General features: G+C 42.1%; 1 protein-coding gene across 6 annotated transcripts in view; it reads right to left on the bottom strand.

Moving 5' to 3' along the window:
* The window catches only part of LOC147447402 (polyadenylate-binding protein-interacting protein 8-like), a 41,394-nt gene extending 35,589 nt beyond the window's left edge, over window positions 1-5,805 (bottom strand). The window contains exons 1-2 of one of the 6 annotated variants that reach the window (XM_086523214.1): window positions 4,853-5,805; window positions 4,551-4,661 (exon numbers count right to left, since the gene is read on the bottom strand). In XM_086523214.1, coding sequence (XP_086379340.1) covers window positions 4,551-4,661; window positions 4,853-5,533 — 792 coding nt within the window. In that variant the 5' untranslated portion in view covers window positions 5,534-5,805. The remainder of the gene's footprint in view (window positions 1-4,550; window positions 4,662-4,852) is intronic. The other 5 variants (XM_086523212.1, XM_086523213.1, XM_086523211.1 and 2 more) reach the window with 5 other exon arrangements.
* Between the last annotated feature and the right edge of the window lie 22,176 nt (window positions 5,806-27,981).

The following is a 27,981-nucleotide window of genomic DNA, read 5'->3' as shown; positions in this document are numbered from 1 at the left end:
CGAAGAAGTGGCCAGCGTTTTCTGCAAGTGCTGCGTTTTCTGCACTTGTCTGCGTTTTCTGCTGTTCAAGATGGCGATCGCCAGATATACAGCCGGCGCCTTTTCCTCGCTAGAAAACCCCCTCCTCCACCTGCGTTTTCAGCCAGCATTTGCGTTTTGGGCAGATCTGCGTTTTCAGGTTAAGAGGGGGAGCGCTGGGCTTCACACCCATCATGGATCTTGCCCTACTACCCGGCTCGTGCCGGCAACAAATCCTTTTTATTTCCAACAGTTTTCAGCCAGCCTGCTGTTTTCTCTGTTTTCAGCCCATTGGGGTCGTGACTTCGATTCCCCACCCTCCCCAAATCCTTTGCAGCCCTCCTGACCCTGCCGGGAGTGTATGAGCACGCTGAAAATCGCTGGACAGCAGCGTTTTCATCACCTTGCAGTTGTGTTTTTGGGTGGACAGCAGCCACATGGCTTGTGTTTTACACAGAGGATGAAGTTACCTCCTGCCAGGACACCATCCGATGGTGGTCCGTAGCGGTCTCTCAGTGACTGCTGCAGTACACGGGTAGCTTCGACATCGGCTTGATCATACACGGGCGTACGATCCTTGGGAGATCCATTCATTCCAGCCATCATTCGGCGGTTGCACACTCCAAAGGGGGTGGTGACTTGTGGTTTGCTATGGACATAGCTACGCACTCATCAGAGGAGTTCACACGAGATATGGCCATGCTCATGGCATATGGAATTCCGACATTCTCGAAGATGACACCCCATCTTGGGTGGACAGACACTTACCACTTGACCTCGACACGTGAGATCACTTGCTTACACACGAGCATCTACATGGACTTAGGGAGAGGATCTTAGATCTCTTCTTGGACAACTTCATTGCTTGGATCTACAGACTGGAGTGGGACTTCAGTGCTTTGGACTCTCTTGGAGAGTTTACCCACGAGATGCGGGAGATCAAGCATCTTTATGCGACTACATCCGGAGTCACCATTGCAGTTGCTCTGCTACACTCCTCATCATTTGGATTGCTACCTTCACACTTGCTTACACTCACCCTCGGTAACCTTACATCAGACTTATCCCCCGACCTGGACAGTAGGCCACTCCCAGCTCATTCACATTGAGAGCCACACCGAGTTGCAGTTTGGTGGCGTTGTTGGTGGCGTTGTTGGTGCGGATTTCATTTTGATTGACACCGGAGGATTGGAGGCAAGAGATACAAACAAGACGGTGCAGACAGATTGGTCTGGCCTTTCCTCTTCACAGTGCCGACTGCTCAATATGGCTTCCCTTCTTCATACAGGATGATTACAGTGAAGACAGCTTGGTCTGACCACACCTCTTCTCAGAGGCCCTTCATAGCGCAGACTGTTGAGTCTGGCTTTCCCCTCATCTAGGACTACCCTACCTACTGACAGGAGTAGTCCGTGCAGTCAATCAGTGACTGCTGTAGCTTATGGTAGCTTCTACAGTGCAGACTGTTTAGTTTGGCTTTCCTTGTTTCGAAGGACGTTTACGGCGCAAATTGCTACATCTGGCCTTCCTAGAGTTTTTCACAACTTAGCCACCTGGCCACACTGGGTTACAGGTTCATGCATTGACACGCTTCCAGTCATTCGCATGACAGTTCCTAAGCTTCCCCATTTTCTCCACGCTGTTTGACTACAGACACCACAGATCCTATTGGGCGGGACACTTGCAAGTTGCAAGTCTATTGGTACTTCTTTCACGATAAGGAGTTGTTTTCGCACTCAGTTCGGGACCTTCTTGAAGTATCTTCACCCTGTATCGGCGGAGTACAGTAGTTTACTACATTGCTCGTGACGCCATCTTTCCACGGAGATTTCTTGGTGGTTGGGACACCCCAGACTGCTGCTACACTCATGGAGTCTCCTTCAGTGGACATTGCAACAGACATCTTCATCATTTGCTTCACATCTTCGGCTTCATGCGGTTTGTTCAACATCAGGTGCTGAGAGGGGGTGTTAGATTTACACCACTCTGCTGCTTCACAGGTCTAGGGCATGCATGTATGGCTAGTGTGCCTCCCGGCTGGCCACCCATAGCATATGCATATAGGTTTTATTGTCCGGCCGCCCACTTTTGTGCCGGCCGCCTTCTTTTATCCAGGCGTCCTACTCACATTTTATGCTAGGTTGTGGGGCATCCATATGCGATTCTCGACCTCCTCTTGGGCACATATATGTATGAGGCCGGGGGGGTACCGGCATATATACAGATTGACATTGTACGTGTCTTTTGCTCTGCTAGTCAGGGGGGCTGATCACCCCCTCTTCCCCACACTAGCGTTTTGTGTTCTCTCTCTCTCTCTCTCTCTCTCTCTCTCTCTCTCTCTCTCTCTACCCCCCCCCCCCCCCCGCACACGTGCACTCTCACATGTTTCATCCATAGACAGATGGGCAATTGCAGATAGCCAACTCGGTGGGTTTGGACTTGTTGAAGTCTTTATATCTCTAACAACAAGATTCAATGAAAGAAGTATTTGCCTCTGTTGGACAACACTGTTGATACATCTACAAGGAAGGCGCCATTTGAGATGAAGGAGGATAATAGAAAGGTTAAACCAATTTTGTGCACCAAGGACAAGATTTTTAAGCAGATTAGTACACAAGATCTCGAAACTGTTCTTGCCAAGGTAAAGGAGGCTTTGCAGAAGTCTCAAGCATAGCATAAGAAGGCAGCATACAAGCATCGTCGCAACTTACAATTAAAGGAGAATGATTGGGTGCTACTTTGGTTTGGAAAAGCACATCTACATAAGAGGAAGGGTAAGGAGAGGCTTTTCCCAAAGTTTAGTATGCGATACTATGGACCCTTCAAGATTAGGGAAAAAATAAACGATGTATCCTGTTGACCGAAGTTGCCACATACTTGGAAGATTCACAATGCTTTTCATGTAGCCTCCTAAGACCTTTCAAAGATGAGGTGCGAGTGAACAGGGAGCTAGAGGAGCAACCAAAAGTGGAAGAGACAGAAGAGATTCTTGTTCCAGAACAAGAATCATCAGCAGGTTAAATCTGGTGCAGTGTGTGTTGCATGATGGGAAAGCCACTCCACTCCTTCGTCACACATTTCCTAAAATGGAATAAAGTCATTAATTTCTCCAGTATTATTCAAGATGACTTTATGAAAAGATGTACATGGAAATGGGAATTCCTAAAACTTATATGTGCTCTTTCATGTGTACATTGTTTGAATATGTGTAGAAAAGATGAAATGACTGCAATATTTTATCTATTTCACTTAACGGGTGATGCGAATGTGATAGTAACGAGATTTAGTAAATTAAGACATACGTGAAAAGATAAGCGCGCTCTAAATGTGATTGCTAAATAAGTTACAATGATCATGATTCTTTTCTAAGATCTCAACGGGGATAATGATGTGACTGTTCATTGACTGTCGCCTTTGTGCAAGTGTTGGATGTGTGTAGTCCGGTGCATGGGTACATAGAGTCAATGTCTACTGAGCTAGTTTTTGTCCTTTGTCTATTTTGCAGGTGTAATCGAGGGCGATTACTCTTCTTTCAAGAGGGGAAAATGTCACAAGTGTGATCATGTGGCATAGGCCTAATGGCCACTCAATGGCCATGTAAAGAGGATGGACCAAAAGTAAAGAGTCACACATAAGCAAACTAGACGCCAAAAGCAAATCCCACACCAGCACAATTTTTCTCGTGTTGCACAATTTCCATTGCCTTTTGTGTGTTGCCACGTGGTAGTCCGTACAGCTAAAAAAATGGGCAGATTTGTGCAAGCATTTTGGAGTGGCTTTTCGCTGGGGCATTTAAGTGCACACAAAAAGCAAGGTGGCGTCCTATTTTTGGGCCACCATGTGAAACCTATGTAATAGTGCCTTGAGCTCTCCTCCCGGTAAATTAGCTTGTCAACTCTCTCTCTCTCTCTCTCTCTCTCTCTCTCTCTCTCTCTCCAAGTTCAGTTGTTGCAATTTCTGTTCGTGTGTTGCTATTGATTTCTCACTTGGGTGTCCAAGCATGTTACAATGGCCATCATGTCTAGAGCTGCATAAGCTCTATCTCCATTGCATATTGTACACATTCTCATTCAGTCATGTAGTAGTTGCTAGTAGCATGTGTTATCCTATTGTTCCATCTTCTATCTCTCTAAATTGTGTATCTATGATTTCTAATTACACTTGAACAAGGTTTACAATCGATGATGCCTATGAAGAGAACTCATATTGGGGTGCAGTCGCACGCATTGAGAAACGGTTTATGGAGCAAGTTGGCTCAACTCTATCCCGGAAGAAGCATGGCCAATACCATCTATGCATGAGTTTGAAGGTCCTCATACCATTGTGTATCGAGGCTCGATTGGTCGTTTGCCCATGTAATAAAATTACTTGGTATGAAAGGAGAAAGAGAGGTTCTCTCTCTCTCTCTCTCTCTCTCTCTCTCTCTCTCTCTCTGTGTGTGTGTGTGTGTGTGTGTGTGTGTGTGTGTGTGTGAGAGAGAGAGAGAGAGAGGATTCTTGTGCATGCATGTCCATGTTCAGGAATATACTAACCTGCTGGTCAATATCAGACACATACACAGTCCTTCTGATTGAATCTTCTCTTTGTGCTTTGCTTGTTCTGCCATTTGGTTTGTGTCTTCCGTGAGTGTAGCTGATTTTTATCTGTAAAAATGGGGAAAGTGTGGAGCAAAGCTAGTTATCTGCCATCAAATACCCATCACATGCATCAAATGGATACTTTCACTGTCCATATAGCAAAAAGGCATCGAGGGGAAAGGATCCATATTGACATAATTGAGAGACAAGAATGCACCTGGCTTGGGCTGCAAAGAAAATGAAGCAATGAGAAATACCTTAGGCTGGCTATTGTTAGTAGTAGTTAAGGCAGCATCATGTGTGTGGGAGGAGGAAGGGACAAATTCTTTAGCCAAAGGGTTTAGTTTGGACAGGTGTTCCTCCAATTTGCGCATGCTATCCTTCACGGATTGTGTCATAGAGTCTGCATTTACATCCTGGGTACTGATGGGCGCCTTTCCACAATCAATCTTTTGTGAATTGGCTTCATTTGCCAAGTGCTCATACATTGATTGAAGAGGAGTATTTGAGGTGTGGAGAACTTCTTTCTCACAACTTAATTCACCTTTGGCATTCGGCAAAGATTCGAATGCAGCTACAGATTGAGCCATTTTGCTTATCTGAGGCTTCGATGTGATGCCATCCGCTGACGTGGGCGTCTCGATGATGCCATCAATTAATGCAGAATTTTCGGTAATGACAGCTGTACACGCACTTGTCGTCTTGATGCTTGTATGGCTATCAGCATAGGCCAGAGGGAGGGCCTCTATCTGCGCAAGAGGAGAGTTGATATGCTGAACTTTCTGATCCTCATCAATGTGATAGTGCTGATGGGTATGATGAAGCTGAATTTGCTGATCCGTATCACTAGAGAGCTGCGAAAAGTTATGAGGCAACCCAAGCACCAGAGTGGGCATGGTGAGGGCCAGACCATCTACAGCGCTTTCAACAACTGCCATAGCGGCCGCTCAAGCAAGACAAATGCAAAAGACTATAACAATGAAGATCAGTACTCTCTCTCTCTCTCTCTCTCTCTCTCTCACACACACACACACACACAAAAACACACACACACACACACACACACACAAAGTAAGAGTCTCTTGCACTAAGTTATGAGTTTCTCCTCTCTCTCTCTCTCTCTCTCTCTCTCTCTCTCACTCACACACACACACACACACAAAGTACGAGAAGTTGCTCTCTGGCTCTAGCTCTTCTTCAACGAATCAACAGTGTTCTCTCTCTCTCACACACACACAGACGAGTGGACTTTTAAAATCATCGCCTGCTTTTTGATGGTGATGACGCATTGACGAAGATGACAGAGTGGAAAATGCATTTTGTGAGACCATTCTTTGAATTGAATATCTAGCCTTTCCTTACATTAATACAGTTTTTGTATTCTTCTTGTCCCATCAAGCTTCAAAATAGCCCTGCTTGCCCAGGTTGGTGTCAAACTGGGGTGGGCATGTGGCCCCTAATTGCCACCTCCTTTTGGGAGGTGGGATCAATGGCTTGTGATCACCGGTTGATTGTGACCGTTGAATTACCTAAGGAATACAAAAGATTCTCACTTTTTTGGATCCGAGACGTGAACCCATTACCCTCTCCCCTATAGAATTGACTCTAACCACTAGGCTATCTCGGGTTTGTTGAAAAGTGTGTATGTAGTAAGTTTATAGATCACGGTGTCGCGGACAAGTTTACATCTAATTCACACCGAGTTTTCATTGATTTCATGCCAAATTTGGTGTGGTGTGCATACCCTCCCCAATTCACACCAAGTTCACACTTTGTTCACGTCGAGTTCACACCAAATTTAGTGTGGTGCACATACCTCCCGAGTTCACTCTTAATTCATACCTAGTTCAAACGGCAATGGGACGGCCCGGATTGCACCCGCCTTGCGACGCCTAATGTGGGGCATTGATCCCACCTCCATAGGGAGGTGTCAATTAGTGACGAGGCATGCGACCGCCATGCTGAGATGGCATTCTATATTTGCCACAGCAAAAGTGAAAGATGGCCTCAAGGTTTTCAAGGGCATGTCTTTCACGAGTCCTTCAAAAATATTTTACTTTATGTTGATTGCATAGGAGTCCCAGTGTTTGGGAAAAGTGTGTCTGAGTTTAGCCTTGAGCTAGTTAGAAATCATAGACATCGGGTTAATGTGTGAGTGAAAAGAAAACATTTTGTTTCGATTTTGCCTGAAAATAGGGTAAATATAACCAAAAGTGTAGGTTAATTTGCAATATTTTTAGCTTAAGAATTGGCTTAAAGGATTTGTGTGTGTTTGGTATAAAGATTTTTCATGAACACTCATGACGATAGGATTGGATAGGTCAACTCTTGTGGAAAATACAATGAGTTTATTCGTTTCACTTGCCTTCATTAGGTGACATTGGGCTTTTCTTGCGGTATTTCTCTTTTATCCGCTTTATATATGTACCTCTATATATTTCCATATAAAGACATGAAAATAGGCATACACACACATGTGTGTGTGTGTGTGTGTGTGTGTGTTTGTTTTGTGGGGGGAGGGGGGAGGGAGGACCAACACTTCAACCAAACAACTCATTTTGAAGTTCAACAAGCATAGGAGGGCAATCAATCATTCTTGATAAGAGAAAAGGCTTCTTATACATCAACAAATGTGTATGCAAGCAAAGGCTAAACAATTTGCATGTATAAAGCATAAGGGAAACTTTGTGTATGATACTTGCATCCATCATAAAAAGAAAATGCCATTCGCACACTAATCATGGATTGCAAGTGTCTTTATGCAAAACACTTGTTATCGATGTGACCTAGTGCAAAGCTTATGCAAATTAGGCTATAATACATCACCTGTGAAGCAAGCTTCATGGGGTCAAGGTGAAAAGCATATCGGGCAATGATATAATCTTCTTGTTGTCAAGTGTCCTCTCTACCACATCAGCACATTTAAGTAGTAGTGGAGGGGGAGACATGTCTTCGCTCTCACTTTCCTTGTAGTTTTCTTATAGAGGAGTGGGGAGATGGGAGATTGGGGATCCACATATCCGATGAGCAGTAGTCTTAAAAGGTGCTCACTATGCAACTCCATCATTAATCCAATCCTTAGGGGTTAGAGGAAGTGTGTGAAGGGATGGGAAAAGTGTAAGAGGAAAGATTTCATAAGTAGATTATACGTCAATACTAGGCTAGAATTTGCAAAGTTATACCCAAGAAGATAAAACCAAATGCCCAAAAAATGAGAGTTATTTATTAAGATTTTATTCACATGCTTATACGAAATGATGTGGTAAGTGTGGCCCACCTTCCAAGCCCACACTAGGGTCAGTGTTCCAATGATGGGGACCCAAGGCCCTCATCGAGAACCTAGTGCCAACCATTGAGGATGGCAGGAACTTATTGGCATGGTCCCTATGCTTTGGTTTTCCATAGGATACAAAGCGACTCTTAATAAGCCTCCATAGTTTGATCCTTTCAAACCCAATGTTACAAAAATCTTTGACAACCTTTGGATATCATGGCCAGCTTGCAAGGGAGAGTTAATGCACCTACCTATGTGTGTCATTGATCCAAGGGATGTTTTTGGGCTTGATGTTAATTGGATGAATAATGTCATTGAGCTTCATGATTGCCTCTTTAGGGTTGTCTTCATCGGTGCACCATGGTGAGTGGAGCCCCCGAATCCTAACGTTGAGGCCAAGAGATTCTTGTAATTGGCATTCTCTCGCATCACATGTATCTTGGTGTTGATCTTCTTGTGTGTTTCCTCGTGGGCTTCCTTTTGGACCGCCTTGACAATCGTGGTGAGGGAGGCTTTGACTTCATGTGATTTTGCGATAAGAGCTTGGCTCTCTACTTCGTTCGAATCCTCAAGCCTATGCAAGCGTTGCTTGATTTTTTCATTCTCTCTGATACATTCTTGGATCTGAGCCTCTAGGGCTATAGTCCTTGCATCTTGGCATATGATGGGGTCTCCAAGCTCAAAGGCAGTTGAAAACCTTTCTACTTGTATTGTAACCAAGACAGGTGTTGTGGCACCAGACCCTTAGAGAAGGCCCAAAACTTCCACAATTATAATGTGCTTGTCTAGTCGTAATGCTACCTAGCATGCTTGTATTACTGTTGAGACAAGTGTTGTGGAGCCTGGCTCGAGTAAGAGACTTGCAGTGCTACAAAGCCAAGTTCCCTATAGAGCACACCGGCTGATCCCTTGGGGGGGTCACTTAATTATTATGTGACTATCACGTGAGTGCAGTAGAAGGGGTTATTAAATTTTATTTTTCTCACATTTTCACATATAGAAGAGTACCCTAAAAGGGGATTGGGAAAAATTTTACAGATTGAATAGAAAAAGGGTGTATTTTACTAAAAAAATTCACCGATAAGGAGTTTTAAAATAGTACTTGAACACACATGATATACACACTTTATACATAGTGAACCCCCTGAGGCTGATTCGAGACCTATTGTCATGAAATTTTATGGCCAAGTCTACATAAGTAGGTTTGAGAGGCGTTCGCGTTGGATGTGGAGAGTTGAGGTCGATGAGACAAGGCTAGGACAGGGCGAGGCTGAGCCTTGATACCTCCACACAAGGCTGCCCCTTATCGAGGAGGGGACAGTGGGAGGAGAACAGTTTGTGAGCTAGGGTTGCACAGAGAGAGAGAGAGAGAGAGAGAGAGAGAGAGAGAGAGAGAGAGAGAGAGAGAGAGAGAGAGAGAGAGAGAGAGAGAGATTTCAAATATGCGATTCTCTAGGAGAACACAATGACCTGCATAAGAGTAGTGCTTTAAGCCTGACCTTGAGTGGGAAGGCTGGGGATTGGTATAGAACCCTAAGGGTGGAAGAAAAAACGATTTACCCTACTCTTAGGAGACTGTTCTCGAAAGAATACATACGAGAGGGAGTACTTTGGGGTGTAGCATCTCAACTCTAGAAAGCCCAACGAGAGAAAGGAGAGTCGGTGAAGGACTTTATTAGTCGCTTGAAGCATTTGAATTCACGTTGTAATCCAAATGAGCGCTTCAATAATAACCAATTGCTTGATAGATTCATTAGGGGACTACGACATGAGGATATCTACAATGACCTAGTCATTAGAGGTATCACCACTTGGGAAGCAGTCACCACCAATGCAATCCAATTGGAGGACAATTTCATGATTCAAGGAGAAAGAGTGTTTTTTGAGCCTAAATCTACTAGGTCGCAAGCATCCGGACATCAACCAATGACCCTAAAGCCTATTGCTAAGGAGCCAAAGATATCTGAAATGACTTTAGCAGATCTCACCAAGGCCATTCAAGAAAGTCTTAGAGACAATAGTTCTCCGCAAAACAATCATATGTATCCAAGAAGGGAGCAACAATGTGCTCAGTTTGCTATGGTCCGCATAGTACTAGTTAATGCCCTATTTTTAGAGCAAAATTTAATGAAAATTGCAATGCATGTGGGAGGTATGGTCATCAAGCTAAGGATTGCATAGTATTTAAGCGCGCGATGGCCAATAGACCAACCTTAGCATGGACGGATACACCTCGAGTGCCTGCATTGATGCCGGTCCTACCTCTTGAACAAACGTCACAACACATGGTCCCTAGGGCCCAAAATGTTGTTCAAACAACAACCTTACCACCTCCAGTGCTAGGACCGCAACCACCATGTCCGAGAATCACTTTTGTGAATCAAGTGGGTTGTGAGACATTGATTGTTGGTTTGGAAAGCTATGAGGAAGATACTGACCCTAATATTGCCTTTGGGATTGATGCACTTGAAGAAAGTACACAATACTACATGCAGGACTATTGGGGGCAAGTCAAACCTGTCTATCAAGTAGCTGCTCTTACTGCAAGAGGCCAAAATATCAATTACACTACCAAGAGACCACCTCTTCAATGCTATGAGTGTGGAGGTTCTCATCGTGTAGCCGAATGTCCTATTAGATAACAAAAGAATGCCACCTTGATGCAAACAAATCAAGCGAGCACATCTAGAATGCCGATACTCATGTGTAATCGATGTGGCATAGATCATTTGATTGCCCAATGTCCTAATAATCCAAATGCACCAAAGATAGCGCCATTGAATTTAATTGAGGCTATTGAGGAGCCAACGTTACGCATGTGGTACCAGTTAATGTACTCACACGATCAATGCTACAAAACCAAAAATATATTCTTGAAGAAAGGGACACATCATCAATTGCCCAATCTTAGAAGAAGAAGAAAACACGAAGGAAGAGATCGCAAAAATCAGCAAAGTCAGACCCCAGTTCAAAGACCGACATATGGACTATTGACGACTCTATATATATGAACGACGTGAAGAGGATTCTGATTCAGGTGAAACCATGGAGACTAAAATGACCACTAGAAAAGAAATAAACAAGAAAGATGATCATGAGCTACAATGTCCAGGACCCAAGAAGAAGATAGGATCTTACCCAAACCCTACAAAGGAGATCGAGCGAGTCAAGCAATTAATGAGTTTGGTAGAAGAGACCCAAAGGGATAGAGCCAGCACCTAGGCAGATCCAGATTACCAACATAGTGTTCCCTACGCAAAAGCAACCTCACAAATTCCATAGACCACTAGCCATACCTAGTGTTATCCACGAAGAAAGTGACTTTAAGTCATTGGAAAGTGGGCGTACTCCCTTCTTGTTGGAGAGAATTTTTACAGAGGGACTACCCGACCCTATGAAAGGAATGGAGATCCCATCTTCCCCACGTCAAGGGATTGAAGCTCAGAAAGTACCGTTAAATATTGTCAAATTGATGGATTTCATGGCTTCAGAAGTTAGAACCACCATCATGTCCAAACTATATGGAGACCCCGAGCTATACTTAGCTCTTTGAGATTTCCTCAATGGAGAACTGAAAGTCGCGCTACCACAATTTGCACAGATGGATGGAGCTAGGGAGGTGCTAATAGAGGAGGAACATTTAGATCCACAACCCAACCTAGATGAGAACTCTGTTGTTGAAATGCATGTTAACAAGTTGGGACAATACTTTGAAGGTGATGAATCCAATGCGACCATACTAATCACTACCAAGGGATTAACTGTGAAGGGAATCATCCTTGATGGTGGCGTTGGGGTTAGCATTGTGACTAAAAATTGCTCGAAAACTATGGGAAGACCTCACCTTGGGACTACAAACATAGTGGTAAAGATAGTCAATGGGACTATTGTTAAACCTATTGGGATGCTAGAAGCTCTTAAGATCAAGGTCTTTGGACACAAAATAAGGAATACCTTCATTGTTATGGATTTTTCCAAGCACGCTATGTCATCTGAGATGATCTTAGGACGCCCTTTCATGAGGGAAGCAAAAATGGTGCATGTCTGGTCTAAAAACCATGTCTACTTGTAGTTCCAAGATTCTGTCATTCGAGTTGATCTTGTAACTGGTCGGACACATCCTCTAGGAAACAATTTTATTGATCATAGGTCTGACACCACAATTCACTCGGCCCCATTGCAGTATTGTTACACGTGTAAACTGGACACTGATGTTGGGGAAGATTTTCCTTATATGGATGTTCTACCTGGGATGACTGAGTCTGACAATGTGGATTGGGTCCACCTAACAGCAACCATGGACACTTGGGGAAATAGGGGGATGACATGGGTAACACTTGAGGGTGATGGAATGCCACAACTCGTACCCTTAAATATGATAGGATCAATGCATATAGCTTCTGATGACCTACAAGATGAAGGCTTGACTGACATTGGAACTAGTAGCGTCTCACAAGACTATAGCCCACACGATTCAAAGTCAAAATCATTGATTGAAATTGACTTTGAAGACGAAGAGTCTGAGTCAAATCTTGGTGCAAATGTGGAGACAAACCATTCAGGCCCAGTGGTACCCTAGATGACAATCTATCCAGGAGAGCAGAAGACACAAGTATCAATTCATCTACTAGTGACTCTTCACTAGAGATCGACCGTAATAAAATATTAGACAAGAAGAGTAAGAGATATAAGAGGCGACGATATCGAGCAAATATGCTTTCTAGAATAAATGAAAAGAAATCTACTGCAGAATGGCTTAATTATATAGGGACATGTGATGCTCATCGAAAGTTGGTAGATAACTGGGGTGAATACCTTCAGAGTGTTATGTGGTGTAGTCCACAACCCATTGACATCGCAAAGTTAGAGGCTACAGAGAAGCCAAAGTTGAGCCATACCATAAGGAGACGACAAAATCGAGAGTTAGCTCAACAACAACAGGAAGAGGATGAGAAATCACAGTCCACAGAACAACAAGACCCCACAGGCTTACACCCTACACGTGAACATTTCAAATCCTACACCACAGAGGAACGTAAAGGTGTGTATACAAAAGCGCAGAGAACACCTATCGATGGAAGTAATGGAGTATATGATGGTCTAGTGATAGTTAATGAAATAGAGTTAGCAGACCCTGTGAGGAGTCCAAACCTGTTTTCATTACCCAAGATCTGACAAAGACTGAGGAGTATGTACTTAAAGAACTTCTCAAGGAATTCAATGATATATTTGCTTGGACATATCAAGATATGAAAGGTGTTCCACCTTCCGTGGTGCATCACACAATCCCCATGAATAGCATGGCTAAACCAGTCCAGCAACGACCCTACCCCATGAATCCTAAGGATGCAAAGATTGTTCAAGAAGAGATTGAAAAGCTTGTCAAATGTGGATTCATATACCCTATTGAGCACTCAGAATGTGTGTCTCCAATAGTTATTGTGCCGAAAAATAATGGGAAACCCACAGTGTGCGTGGATCTCACGAAAGTCAATGCCTCCACAGGAGCGACTATTATCTCTTGCCATATTCAGAACATGTGCTTGAAAGAGTTGCAAGAAAGGAAGCTTATAGCTTTTTAGATGGGTACTTTGGATACAATCAAATCACAATTGCACTAGAGGACCAAGCTAAAACTACTTTTATAACCAAATTTGGAGTGTTCTCATTTCATGTTATGGCTTTTGGCTAAACCAATGCCCCTGCTACGTTCCAAAAATTAATAAAAACTGCTTTTAGAGAATATTTGAGGGAGTTTTGTGAAGCTTTTGTAGATGACCTTTGTGTTTATTCCTCTTGGAAGGAACACCTTATTTTTACAAAAAGTGTTTGAGAAGTGCATATTGTATCGCGTCTCCTTAAACCCTTTCAAATGCCAATTTTGGGTTAAGCATGGAGTCATTTTAGGGCATATAGTGTCCAAAAATGGGATTTCCACAAATGAGAGCAAAATTAAAGCCATTTCTAATTTTCCACCACCTACAAACTATAAAGGAGTTCAAAGATTCATGGGCCATGTTGGTTATTACATGCGGTTTATTTTAAACTTTGTCGAGATAGCTCTTCCTTTGCGCAAGATTTTTATTGAGTTCCAGTGGACCACAGAGTGTGACCATGCTTATGAGTCATTAAAAAATACCTTAACCAGTGCTCCCATTCTACAAGTGCCCAATTGGAATGTAATTTTCCATGTGCATGTTGATGCATCGAATTTTGCTATTGGGTGTGTTCTAGCTCAACCAAGAGAACATAAATTGGACTACCCATTAGCTTTGCAAATCGTCAATTAAATGATGCTAAGAGAAACTACACCACTACAGAGAGGGAAGGTTTAGGTATGATTTACGCAGTGAAGAAATTTTGCTAGTACCTTCTTGCCAACAAGTTTGTTTTCTATTTTGATCATCAAGCATTGTTGTATATAGTATATAAAACTTATTCCACGAGAAGAATTACACAATGGTTGTTAATTCTTCTTGAGTTTGATTTTATCGTTGTGGTGAGAGCCAGTAAGAGACATGTCATGGCGGATCATTTGTCTCGCATACCCAATGGTGAAGCCCCTACTGGAATCGATGATGAATTGTGCGATACCTCCCTATTCCTAGTAGAGACCATGTTTGAATGGAGTGAGAAGATTGTGAACTTTTTAGTTAACGGTTTTTCACCCAAGGAGCTATGTAAGGATATAGCTTGAAAACTGTTAAAGGAATGTGAACCTTATTCTCTAATTGTAGGAACTCTCTATAAGCTAGGGAAGGACGATATTCTTAGATGTTGTGCTCATGAGGATAAGTATTTATACATACTGCAAGAATCCCATATGGGTATAGCTAGAGGACATTTCTCAGGGGATCTAACTGCTAGAAAGGTGTTGCAACCAGGCTATTGGTGGCCTACCTTATTCAATAATGCATCACTTTTTGCAAAAGGGTGTGATGAATGCCAACGTTACAAGATCACACAACAAAAGTATAAGATGCCCTTATATTCTGTTAAAGTGACTCAACCATTTGAAAAATGGGGTTTAGACTTTGTAGGTCCAATTGGTCCAGTAGCTTGTAACACTCAATCTCAATATATTATCGTTGCCATCGACTATGTGACAAAGTGGATGGAAGCCAGGGTGACACGCAAGGCTGATGCAAGGTCAACTGCCAAGTTTCTCTTTGAGAACGTTATTACAAGATTTGGTTGTCCCTTTGAAATTGTGAGTGACAATGGTACTCATTTTATAAATAGTGTGATAAAGGAACTCACAACAAACTTCATGATAGCTCACCATACTTCTATACCGTATTACCCACAAGCAAATGGCCAAGCCGAGAGCACTAACAACACCTTAATTTCTATCTTGACCAAAACAATGGAAGCTCATTGCACAGATGGGGATTTGAAGTTGACATCAGTTCTATGGGCTTATCGTACTTTTTACAAAGTGGCTATTAATTGTACACCTTTCAAAATGGTATATGGCCAAGAAGCAGTTATGCCATGGGAGTTTATAATTTCTAGTCTACGGGTAGCTTCACAAGAAGGTTGGGATGGTAGCCCTTTAGTTGAGCGTTTATATATCCTTGAGAGGTTAGACGAATAAAGACAATTAGGTGTGCAAAATGCACTTGTGGAGAAAGATAGGAGGAAGAAATGGTTTGACCGTCATCTAAAGAACAAAGATATCAATGTTGGTGATAAAGTCCTTATGTATGGAGTGCCAAACAAGAAGAAAAAGTTGAAAAGGACGATATAGAGTATGCGAAATCACCCCACAAGGTACCATTCGTGGGGAAACTCTTGATGGAGTTGAAACTACTGGATTCCTCAATGGGAGAAAAGTTAAAAGATACTATGATCCTTTAAGCCAGAGGAGTTATGTGCCATCCATCAAAAAAAGGCAGCCAAGGCACAAGCAGAATTGAAGAAGATACAAGCTCAAGCTGAGGCTAAGGATCGACAAGAACGCATAAGATGCCAATGAGAGGCCAACCTTGGAGTTACACATGCATTTCACGTTGAAACATAGGATCATTGGTTGGACTCTAGCACACCTCTACGATACCCTATTGAGCTAAATAGTGCCTATGGAAAAGTGCTATATAACGCCTTATTGGACACGGATGCTAAATATAATCTGTTGTCATATGGAGTGTGGTGTCAATTGGGAAATCCATCTCTATCTGAGAGTACTATCAAAGTCAAGGGTTTCAACGAGAAAAGAACTATGGTTTTTGGAATCTGGCACACTTCTGTCAGTTATGACAACGGGGTTGCAACTCAAGCCTTTTTGGTCATGCATGTTGGAACTATGGAAGGCAATATAGCCCTAGGATGCACGTGGATGATAGCGACCAAATGCACTATTGATTGGGGGATTGGAAGTGTCACAACACAAAAACCAACTCTTAGCCTTGCCACTCAAGCGATAGTCCCTGAGAAATTGTCGCCCGAGAAAATACAACCCAAAACAGTGCATGTCCAGGAGGTTGAACCATATGTCTCTATAGCCCAACTCTCTAGAGCTTCAACTTATGTGGTTGAAACAAAGCTTGAGACACACAAGGTCCATCCTAATATAACAAAGAAAACATATAAATGGGTCCCTAAAGCTTCTTTAGTGCCAATTTTTTATGCTAAAAAACAGAAGACACCCCACTTGCTCCAAAAAATGTAAGAAAACGTTGCGTTGGATTCCTAAAAAACTATTGGAATTCCAAGGCTACTATCAAGGAAATGATAAAATCTGGGTGCCAAAACGTAAATTATGTTCTTAACATCACCTAATCCATGTGAGACAAACCCTATAACGATAAAGCTGATTGAAGATCGTGGGAAGGGAAAGATCACAAAACACTATACACCTGATCCGGAGCTAGTTTGGGTGCCCAAGCGAGAACGACTTGTTTCCCTCGCCTCAATTATAAAAAAAACAAATGAAGCTTCTTGCCCTTCATGTGGTTCATATACAAAAATAGAAGTATTTCCATACAACCTCCACCTACCATTGTAAATATCTATACAAACAAGAAAGAATTTGCACCTCCCGTTGTAAGTTCACCACCTACAACAACGTTGCAAATAAAATAATGGGAGATTATCTTACCACCCTTGCAACTAGATGAAACACCTAGGGCTGTCAACAACTATTGGTTAAAGTCTTCACCCATGATAACTTGGAACAATTGGTTCCAAAAGGTGACGACCTCATTCCAAAAGGTATGATCTACCCAAGGAAGGGGGGAGTGTTTGTTGCTGACATCCATCATTCACTTGCTCCCCTCTTAACCTTTCTCCCTGACCTCTCAATCTCCCAATCTTAGGGAATGTATATATGTAGCTCTATACTCAAGAAAACAAAAATTAAAAGAGTAAAAGAGAAAGAGCCACCAAACAAAAAGCTAAAAACCTACAAGTTCTAGTACATGATCCAAAATCATAAAAACACATTATGCACAAGGACACAACCTTTTAACATGACCCTTATAATATTTGCACACTAATCATCATCTATTTGTGTGTACAGATATGGCTAGTATGCTAGAGTCATCCACTCCTACCTTCGGTGAGAGGTACCCTCTTTACTTTTCACAAGTGTTTCACATAGTCTACCCGGTGCTTGCCTGTGAATGGGATTTGGTAGATACGCTAGTATGTGAGAGGAATTTTGAGAAATTAGAATGGCTGATACGTCTCTTGACCACGACTAATCCATACTTAGTAGAGGACGTCTCTCCGATTGCACAAGCTTACCCTCTTGACCAAGATGGCTATAGACGTCTAGTGACGTTCTTAGTGAACATTTGTGCCTCTAATGATGAGGAAAAGTTACATGATTAAACGTTCAACACATTTGCTTAAATTAAACATTAGATTCTATATAGATTTATGTCATAATCCCTTGTCTAGGTTTCAAAATCAAGCAGACTAACTAATCTAGTTTGACCAAGTTAGGAGTTAGAGATCTTCTCTTAATACCATGGGAAATGCCTTCCTAATAATCAATGGTTACTTTAGTTTCTTAATCCGATTTAGGCAGCATTGTGTGTAATGTGCTAGGGCTTTCTAGTGGACTTAGTCCCTATTGACCTTTAGCTTAAGTATTATAAAGGGAGTTTATTAGTGTGATGAGCCTGGGGAGAAAAACAATGTCATATGATCCCCCAAAGTTCAAAGTTGAAATGCAATGACAAAAAAAATAATCAAGAGTGCCACAATGTAAAATCTTAAGCTGGAAGAGAAATCCAGCTTGATTTGGTACTTCACTCATATGTATTGCCTATGGTACTAGAGCTCTAAAGGTTCTCATTGTGGACGCTTTTCCTTGAAAAGAAAAAAGCCCAAGGCATACAAAATAAGAGCACACATCAAAATTGCATCAATGTGAAAAAACTTTGGGGGTCAAAGAAAAGGAAATAAGTCAGGCGATGATTTCATGAGAAATTTCTTTTATCATAGCTTATCTACAAGGTCTTCTAAATATAGCCTCTAGTTAGCCCTCAGACATGAAATACTTGGCTCTCGTAATCAAACAACTTAACTGACTAGAGAGAATTGAGAAGTTTGTCCATGGTATTAATAGTTGACCTCTAGTGCCTTTCGATTGTTAAATTAACAACCCCAGGCTTGTTTAGTTTTTGACCTTTACAAGTGCTTATGCATTTGATTATATTATAGCTTAATGTTTTACTAACAAATTGTTTAATATTCTGTTACCAATCAATTTGTGTGCCTACAATTGCATATGCTTTTTAAATGTATATGAGAATGCAATTTCTGTGCCAATTTTGGTTCATTTTGCAGTGATTGAAGAAAGGCTAAGGACATTCAATCTCAAATGCTCTTCCATCTTGACGAACGTGCTTCATCTCAATAGCTTTTGAGGACGGAAACTACATCAGGAAGGGGGACATGTTAACCGTCCTGAACACCCTATTACCTTTGACGGACGCCTTATTATTTATTTGATTGAGCCATGGACTGGGCTTGCCAGTCCAATAGGTTTGTAGGTGATTGCCGATGAGAGGCGCACCAATTATCTTATTTTTACAGTAGTTTTGCAATGACTGGCGATTGTGGGCGTCCATGTCTGAATGGTCAAACTCTTACAAAAGGTCCATTTGACCTAAAAATCCTCATTCTTGGAGAAGCAAGCTAAGAAGTGCTCTTGCTCCATCTCTGTCTCCTTCTCCTTCGTGTGCGTACGTGTGTATGTGTGTGTGTGTGTGTGTGTGTGTGTGTGTGTGAGAGAGAGAGAGAGAGAGAGAGAGAGAGAGAGAGAGAGAGAGAGAGAGAGAGAGAGAGAGAGAGAGAGAGAGAGAGCATTGCAATGGCATCGATGGCGATCCTTCTTTGCAGCACAGGATCCTTCACGACGAAAACATTGAACGGTGAGTGACACACCATTATTCCTTTGAGCTTGCTATATGACTGTCTAGTTGTGTGCTTGCATCCTTTCAAAGCTCGCACACAGTGCACATGCAAGTTCTTAGTCTTGGACACGTGCGGTAAAGTGCACAGTTATGGCACTTAATGCCAATTATTTAAGGTCTGTTTGAAAGCTGGTAACTGCTCTACAAGACGCTTACCTAGGAGATATGGGAAGGTTGGAGGGTATTAGTGAACATAGAGCTCTTGTTGGAGCACATGTATGGGGAGGAGCGCAGAAGCCTAAGCAACTCTTTTCGTTCATCACTATCCATGACGTATCAATAACTTCTTAAACTAACGTATGGGGTTGAATGATTTTACATCCTAGAAAACTAACAGAGTTTAGGGATTGTTGTGATGTAGGCCAAGTGGCTGTGGAAAACCACCCTTACTCTTATTTTCTCTAATCAATATAGGGAGAGAAAGTGAGAGAGTTGACTCTCTCTCGATTTCCTCTCCACTAACCCAACTCTCTGTGCTTCATCCCCTTCCCCAATTCTCTTGCATGCTTTCCTCTCTTGCACACTCCGCATCAACACCATCAATTGGTATAAGAGCCCAGGAGCACGACTCTCGAGCCTCGGCTACACCCCTCGTGTGCAACGACCCCTATCGACTTTGGAAAGCTTGGCTAGGTTGAGCTAGAAGCTCTGCAGGAACAAAGAGCTAGTGTGCAAAGGCTTAGAGTAGGACAATCAAAGGAGGGAAAGCTTTTGTGGCACATCATTAATAACATAAGTTCTTGACAAGGCAAAGATAGAATCTGGTCGTATTGAACTTGAGGTAGTTCATCTGCAAACTATCATTGATGATGTGCTCTCTCTTTTCTCAGGCCTATGTCACACTGGGGCGGGCACCCAAGCTCTTTTTTGGAAGGAGGCCGGCTGTTTTGTGTCACACAAGGAAATATTGTAACTGTCACACCCACATGACATCAAATCGACGATAGCCAAAAGTGGTGAGCTTTCCAGCTTCCACGCTGCGCATCTGTGTTCAAGCCCTATCGACGCTCTTCCCGCGTTTACTTTATGCAGTTGACCACAACCTTCAAAAGTGGGGCGGGCAACATAGGCCGTCCCTCTGACAACTCTCGCGGCCACCTGCAGCTTTTGGCCTGCGTGAACAGATGCGTGCCAACTCAGCTTGGCCTGCTTGTGCCCGTCCCAATGTGACATAGGCCTCAGGGAAAACTCGAGACAAGGGTATAGAGCTTGTTGGGTTTCTTTTGGATAGGGTGCCCCATATAGTTGTTGGAGATCCTTGTGTGAAATCCTTGTGTGGTGTATTGGTTACACACACACACACACACACACACACACACACTCGAACTGGGTAGCGAACTTGGGAGAGCATCAATCGGGCAGCGCTGTAGTTCGTGCAGCAGACATCGAGGGTACAAGCCAACACAATTGAGACTTTGGAGGGCTTGATCAAGCCGTGAGTAGAGCAGCATAAGTTTCAAATCCATAGGGCTCACACACCCCAGCTCGTCCAAGCGAGAGACAAATGCTGCAGACCGAATATAGTAAAAACAAAAGATTTTCCTTAATTTTTAATCACACACTTAGTGTGTAAAGCCTTGATCCCACCAAGTGATCTCGTGACATCTCGAAGACTCTCCGACCCCGCTCTCGGAAACCCCAAGCTTGGAAATAGAATGAGCGAGAGACCTCCTAGTCGTGTGTGTGTGTGTGTGTGTGTGTGTGTGTAGAGACATACCATGTTTGAGAGATAGTGTTGTGACAGAGCGACGAAGAGAGAGAGTGATTTTCGAGAGAGATAATGAGCATGTGAGTTGAGAGAGCGAGTGAGAGGTAGAGAGAGATCTCTTTTGGCGTGCGCTAACGCGCACACACACAAGCAACGAGTAAGCTGAACATCACCTGGCATTGGCCCATTTCTTCGGTTTCTTCTCGACTTCGGATTTCGGCGACCCGACATCGGTTTCGACACCGATCCAACTCGGCCTCTATGGCTCGACACCGGCTTTGAGCATAGGCATCTATGGCTACTCGGCTAGCCACTCTCGTCCGATGGCAGGAGACAACATCGACATCGATGATTAGAGCCATTTTGACACCGACTCTCACGTTTTGGCATCGGCTCGCATTACTCTCATTACAGGCGGATTTTTGACATCCGACCCGACACTGGTTTCACGCGGACAAATTTTTTCGGCAATCGACAGCTGTGCTTGCCACACAGACGGGTGAGGTGCCTCTACCATAGAGGTGTGATACTTGGCATCGGCATCGAGCGCACCGATCACGCTCTACTGCACGGTTTTCGACTACGACACCTTTGGCGGCTATTCGACTAGCATTATTTTTCCCGGTAGTAGAAATCGGCATATAGCGACACCGACATGCATGTTACATGTTACAGGGGGCTTTTTAGCCGGTTTACACACAGATCCTCCACGTTACCAGACACATCGCCTTTCAAGCGACTTTGGTAGTCATTTTGACAGTAGTTCCTCTGTGGACAGACCTGTTGACAGATGCATTTTGTTGTGAGCACACCTAGTACGATTGAGCTCTCTTGAGAGCATATATCCCCAGAGGGATTACATTTACTGCATACATCAGTTCTTGGTGCCTCTTTGAGCGCGGTTCACTCATGTACATTGAGTTGCAAACATTGCCCACTGTATTACGTGTGGAGCCATTTTTTGGCTAGTTTAGCAATTTTTCCTGGTTGTTTCTGAGACTCGGACCAGAAGAGCCCTTTCTGAGATTGTGGCTAGTCCATTTGTGTCTGCATTAGCCTTTGGAGGGTGGATAGCGTAAGGTTTTCTTTGAGCTGGGGTGTGCTCGAATGTTGAGACACTTTCGGTGATACAGGTCTCCATTTTTGGTACCCTTACCATAGGAAATATATCTGGACGGTTTCATGTGCTTTTGATGGCGAGTTGGCAATTACATTGGCAGTGAAAGTATCAATTTTGATGTCGAATTAGTGCATTTGGCACATTTATGCGTATTTTGAGTTGAGTTTTGACTCCTCATACAAAGGAGACTCTATCAGATTTCTTTTTTGCGAGTCGCGACTTCATTGTTGGCACCTTTGAGCCTATTTCAGTTGAGATTTTACTCCCGATACAAAGGTTACTCTGCCCAGATTTTTGCAGCTTCTCGCCATAGTTTGATACCTCTCAAAACCCTCTTGTCAATGATGGCTTCTTCTTCAAAAAAGGAGGAGTATTTCATTTGCAAGTTCGATGGCAGCAACTTCACCATGCGGAAAGAGCACATGAAAGATGTTTTGACAAACAAAGGCCTATTAGAACCATTGAAAGAGCGTGCAGAGGATGGTGACTATACGGAAGCTCAATGGGAGATTTTGGATGCGAGAGCCATGGCTAAAATACTTCTACATCTAGTCAAGTCAAATTTCTTCACTATCATAGGGAAGACAACAACCAAGGAACTTTGGGATAGCTTATGTTCAGCATGGGAGAGCAAAAGTGCATCCAACAAAATTTTTCTCATGAAAAATCTTATGAAGCTTAACATGAAAGAAGGTAGTAGAATTTCTGGTCACTTAAATGAGTTCAACTCCTTGTTCAATCAGTTAACATCTCAGGGCTTTAAGGAGTTTGACAACGAACTCAAGTCTATATTCTTGTTATGCTCTCTACCCAGTTCATGGGACATCTTTTGCACAACCATTAGCGAGTCAGCTCCGAATGGCAAGTTAGTGTTCAACGATGTCACAAATGCATTGCTAACTAAAGAAATTCGGCGTAAATTTTTGGATGGTGCTAGTCATGGAGATGCATATATGGCTGGCAGCTCAACGAAAGGCAAGAGGCCATGAAAGGAACAAATACAAAAGCAAAAGTAGAGAGAGAAATCCTTGTAGTCCTAGCAAAAACAGGAACTCAAGTAGAGACCGCAAAGCCAAAAATGTCGAGTGTTATTATTGCCATAAGAAGGGCTATTACAAAAACGATTTCCCCAGTTTCCTAAGAGATAAAAAAACATGCAAAAAGATAATTCTGGCAAAGGCAAAAGTACGGTAAAGATTGAGGAGCTCAATGTGGTTGAGTCTCCCATACCTATCACTGTAGTAGAGGATGCTCCTCCTCCACTGATGAACATTATGCCAACAGAGATTCATGCAGAGGTGACAGCAGATCCCTCAGATGTTCTCATTTTCACACAAGATCTCACTCCAAATGCTTTGGTTGCACAGGATGAGGGTTATGCACAGAATTGGATTCTTGATTTTGATGCAAGTTTTCATGTCACACTGCATAGAGAGTGGTTTTCCTCTTATGCATCCATGCATGGCATAGTCAAGCTTGGTAATTCCTATGAGCTGGACATTATTGACATTGGTGATGTGAAACTTCAGATGCATAATGGTACTACTTTTGTGTTGCAGAATGTCAGAGATGTGCCCAAGCTTACAAAGAGCTTGCTTTCTATAGGGCAATTGGATGATCTTGGCTACACTACAATTTTTGATAATTGTTCTTGGTTGATCCGCAAGAACAACCTTGTCATGATGAAAGGTCGTAAAAATGGATCCTTGTACTCTATGTTTGTTTTGAGTGTCAACGAACACTCTATCTATGTTGCCGAGATGTCATCTACTGAGTTGTGGCATAGCCGGCTAGGGCATATAAGCCAAAAGGGAATGAAAACACTTCAGTGTTTTGGCTACTTACTTGTGTTAGATTACATAGACTTTTCATTGTGTGAGCATTGTCTATATGAAAAACATACTAGGTTAACATGTTCGCCATTGAACAAGAAACTAGGCAAACTTCTAGACTTAGTGCACAGTGATTTGTGTGGTCCAATGCCACATAAAACTCTAGGGGGGGCAAACTACTTTCTCACACTCATAGATGATTCTACTAGAAAGGTGTGGGTGTATCTCTTTAAGCGTAAGGAAGAGGTATTTTCTACGTTCCAAAAATTCATCGCCATGGTTGAGAACCAACCAGAAAAAAAGCTCAAAGATTTTTGAACGGACAATGGTGGAGAATACGTCTCCACGGAGCTCATGATTTTTGCAATCTAAGAGGTATTTGTCAGATTTTACTGCTCCATACACACTTGCACAAAATGGGATAGCTGAAAGAATGAATCACACGATTCAAGAGCGAGTTCTCTCTATGATTTCTATGGAGAAGCTTACTCCAGAGTTTTGGGGGAAAGCTGTTCTGACAGCACTGCACATCATCAATAGGTCACCTAGTTCTCCGTTGAATTTCAAATTCTAGAGGAGTTATGGACTAGAAAAATTCCAAGCTATGAGCATTTACGTATATTTGGATGTGAGGCATATGAACATGTGCCAAAAGAACTTCGTTGCAAGTTAGATCCCAGGTCACACAAATGCATTTTTATCGGCTATGGTGCAAATGGAGAGATGGGCTATCGTATCTGGCACTCAGAATTCGACAAAGTCATTCGTAGCTCACACGTGATTTTCAATGAATCAAAAATGCACAAGAAGCCCATTAAAGAAGTTGAGTACATATGTTGTCCTGCTGTGACACGTACATAGTGGAAACACATGCTACAAGATCTATCTTGCAACTTTTTAGATACATAATTATATTTCCTATAATGTACATATGCATATCTAAGTATAATAATAAACTTTTTATCTCATCCTATTATTTATCTCAAGGGTAACATATTCTTACTTTATCATCAGAAAGTACTATGGGAAAAGCGTCAATAGCTCCGTCTCTTTAACTTGGGGCAAAAAACATCGATACTTTCTTTCTACTATCTCGTTATTATCTCATACCCTCGCTAGATCCTATATCTGGGGTAACTTCCAATATATATATATTCTATGTATTTTTTAATTTTTCTTATATTTCTGTTTAAATAACTACTAGGAAGGAATCAAATCTCAATGGAACACTAAGTGGCATGATTTCAAAGATACACCTATTTTAATGCATTATTGCAAGTATGATTACAAACATATGTCAAGTAGAAATGTCATGCTTTCATATTGCGTGAGGTGTTCATTGGAATCAAATAAAAGTTTAGGCTAAGGGGACCACAAGAAGACTTTTACTGCCAAAATTGTACCCTATTTTGATGGATTTTTTACACAAGGTTCCAATCCGAATTGGAAAGTATTTAAAATGGGAGTCATAGCTTATGAGCTGAATTTTTTGCCTATATTTTTACGTTTTTATTTGGAGCCACGGTTGAGGAGATATGATCAAAATACTGTACCTAGTCTGTCCACATCATGCAGGGACAACTCATTTCAAACTTTTCCAGTTTCTATTCACACTAGCTCTTCTCCTTCTTGTGTAAACCCTTGGGGTCTCTTCACCTATAAAAGGGGATCTCTTCTTCCTTGAAAACCATTGAAGCCATTGATGAGAGGAATTCATGAGGGAGTGAGAGTAGTAATGCTTAATTGTACTTAGCCATAAACATAAGCCTAAGCCTACACTTACTCCTAGAGGAAGACTAGCCATTCCTGTAAGCTATCCTTGGAAGATAAGCTGTAATCAAAGAAGGACTTGAACTTGGTGCATCAATCAAAGCCGAAGTTTTCCCTCTTCTTCTCTCTCCATCAGAAATGGTGAATAACTCCCAAAGGGTTTATCAAGTAAGATGTGTTCTACTTTGATATTTTGTTGATTTCTTGTCGTTTTCTTTTTCACCTCTAATGCAACATATATCTCTAATCTCATCTCCCTCTCTAACCAAACCTATCTCTCTCACTCTTAGAAATTCATTCTCTCTACAAATTCTAAGTTCTCCTTGCTAGAGGTACATCTCTCCCTGCAGTATCCTTATTGCCTACGGGCAAGAATAGGGCTTGGGAGAGAGATTCTCTTCTCTTCTCTTCTCTCATATCTATGTTTTGCACATACTACAGTTATCCTAGATGAATAATCCACATGATGAGAATTTCTACCGCTTCCACTCTGTGCGATCTATTAGAATTAACGTATAGAGTAGCCGTAAAATACACTTTTAGCAACATTAATGTTTCTCTTTTTCCCAGAAAGACTCAATGAAATACTTCTTTACCGAATCCCATCATACAACCTCTTATACACTATAACTTTTCTTTTGACGTAAGTGTAGTTATCTTGCTATGAACCAAGAGGATTTGTACACACAATTAATCTCCATCACTAGACAAAACATATATATTATGGTAAGCACAAAACTACAATTTCAAAGAACAATTCGTAGCCTGTTCGGTCGGCAAAGATTGAACGCTATTATCTCATCTATTAACCCTTTCATATTACCCATGATACGATATGACCATAGCCTTGATGTTTTTATCTTTGTTTTTTTTTTATATTCTCTTTTGTGTTCTTTCTTTGTGTGTGTGAGTGCAAGAGAGAAAGAGTGGGGCTTCTTTGATTGCACTTCCTTCCAAACCCTAGTCTTCATGGCATCTATGGTTTAACTCCTTCATATATTTTTTGGAGTTCTCTCACAAACTCTCACAGCCAAAAGCCCGGTGCTTTCCTGGCAAGACCGCAAATTTCTCAACATATTTTTAGTGAACCTGATGCGCATTTGCCAGGGTGATATTTTGTGGGTAACCATGGGTGATCATATGGAGCAACAGGGTATACATTTTGACCTAGCAACAATGCAAATGTTTCAAGCATTTGCAATGTTTATGCAACAACAACATGCCACTGAAAGAAGAGAGATTTCAGCAACCAAAGACATACAAGCGGTCGTCAATAGAATGCATCATTTCAATGGCAAAGATATAACCAAGTACTTGCGCGAGTATGTGAAGGAGATGGAGCTGCATCGCGTGTCAGAAGGTGAGATGATTCAAAGCTTTGAGTTAGTTGTTGCTCCAAAAATAAGGGAACATGTTAGGGGAATTAAAGATGGACATGGGAGAAACTGGGAAGAACTCAAAGTAGCTTTAAAGAAGGAATATTTCATGGAGGACTCTGAGAGAGTAACCAAAAGGACATTCTTGGAATGGGTAGTCAAGCCAAAGCAAGGACTATCACTAACAAAGCTACTTAAGGAATTTGAGCGGCGCTATACACAACTCATCAGGACAGAAAGGGCCACACTAGATGCAGAGAAGACATATATTTTCTTACAAGATGCAGGTAAAGAGTTTCAAGAAAATTTGGAGCTTCTTCTTGAAGATAAAGATGCTGAGTAAGGACTAAAGACCGACTGGAATGAAGTTGAAGGAGCTATCTCATTGCTTGCCAAATGACAAAGAAGAAGGGACAAGATGATAGTAAACACTACAAGTCCTTCAACCTCAACTTCTGACAAAATGGTAAAGCCTACTTTTATAGCTCCAAAGTTTGATGAGTCCATGTTAGATGAGCTTGTGAAGGGAATGCGTGACTTGAAAGTGAAGCTTGCAAAGCTTGAAGAAAAAGGCCAACCATCGGGGCCACTTCCTAGGCAAAGACAACAGCCCATAGAAGGTTTTGTTAATAGATGTATTTTGTGTGATAGTACAGACCATGTAAGAAGGGATTGTGATAGTTTCAGTGATGCTTTGACAAAAGATGTTGTCTTTTTTAAGGATGGTAAAATCCACTTAAGACAGACAGGTGTACCCATGAGAACTAACATTGGGAAGGGGGGAATGAAAACCTTAGTTGAAGATATGGAAACTAACCATGCCACCTCTTCAGTTGAGGCAGCTACTTATGAAGTAAAAATTGAGCATCTTAGTGATGAA

The sequence above is a fragment of the Adiantum capillus-veneris genome, chromosome 11 (genome assembly GCF_014529385.1).
Source record: "Adiantum capillus-veneris isolate H3 chromosome 11, ASM1452938v2, whole genome shotgun sequence".
NCBI classification, from domain to species: domain Eukaryota; kingdom Viridiplantae; phylum Streptophyta; class Polypodiopsida; order Polypodiales; family Pteridaceae; genus Adiantum; species Adiantum capillus-veneris.
This window is presented reverse-complemented; position numbering and strand designations above follow the sequence as displayed.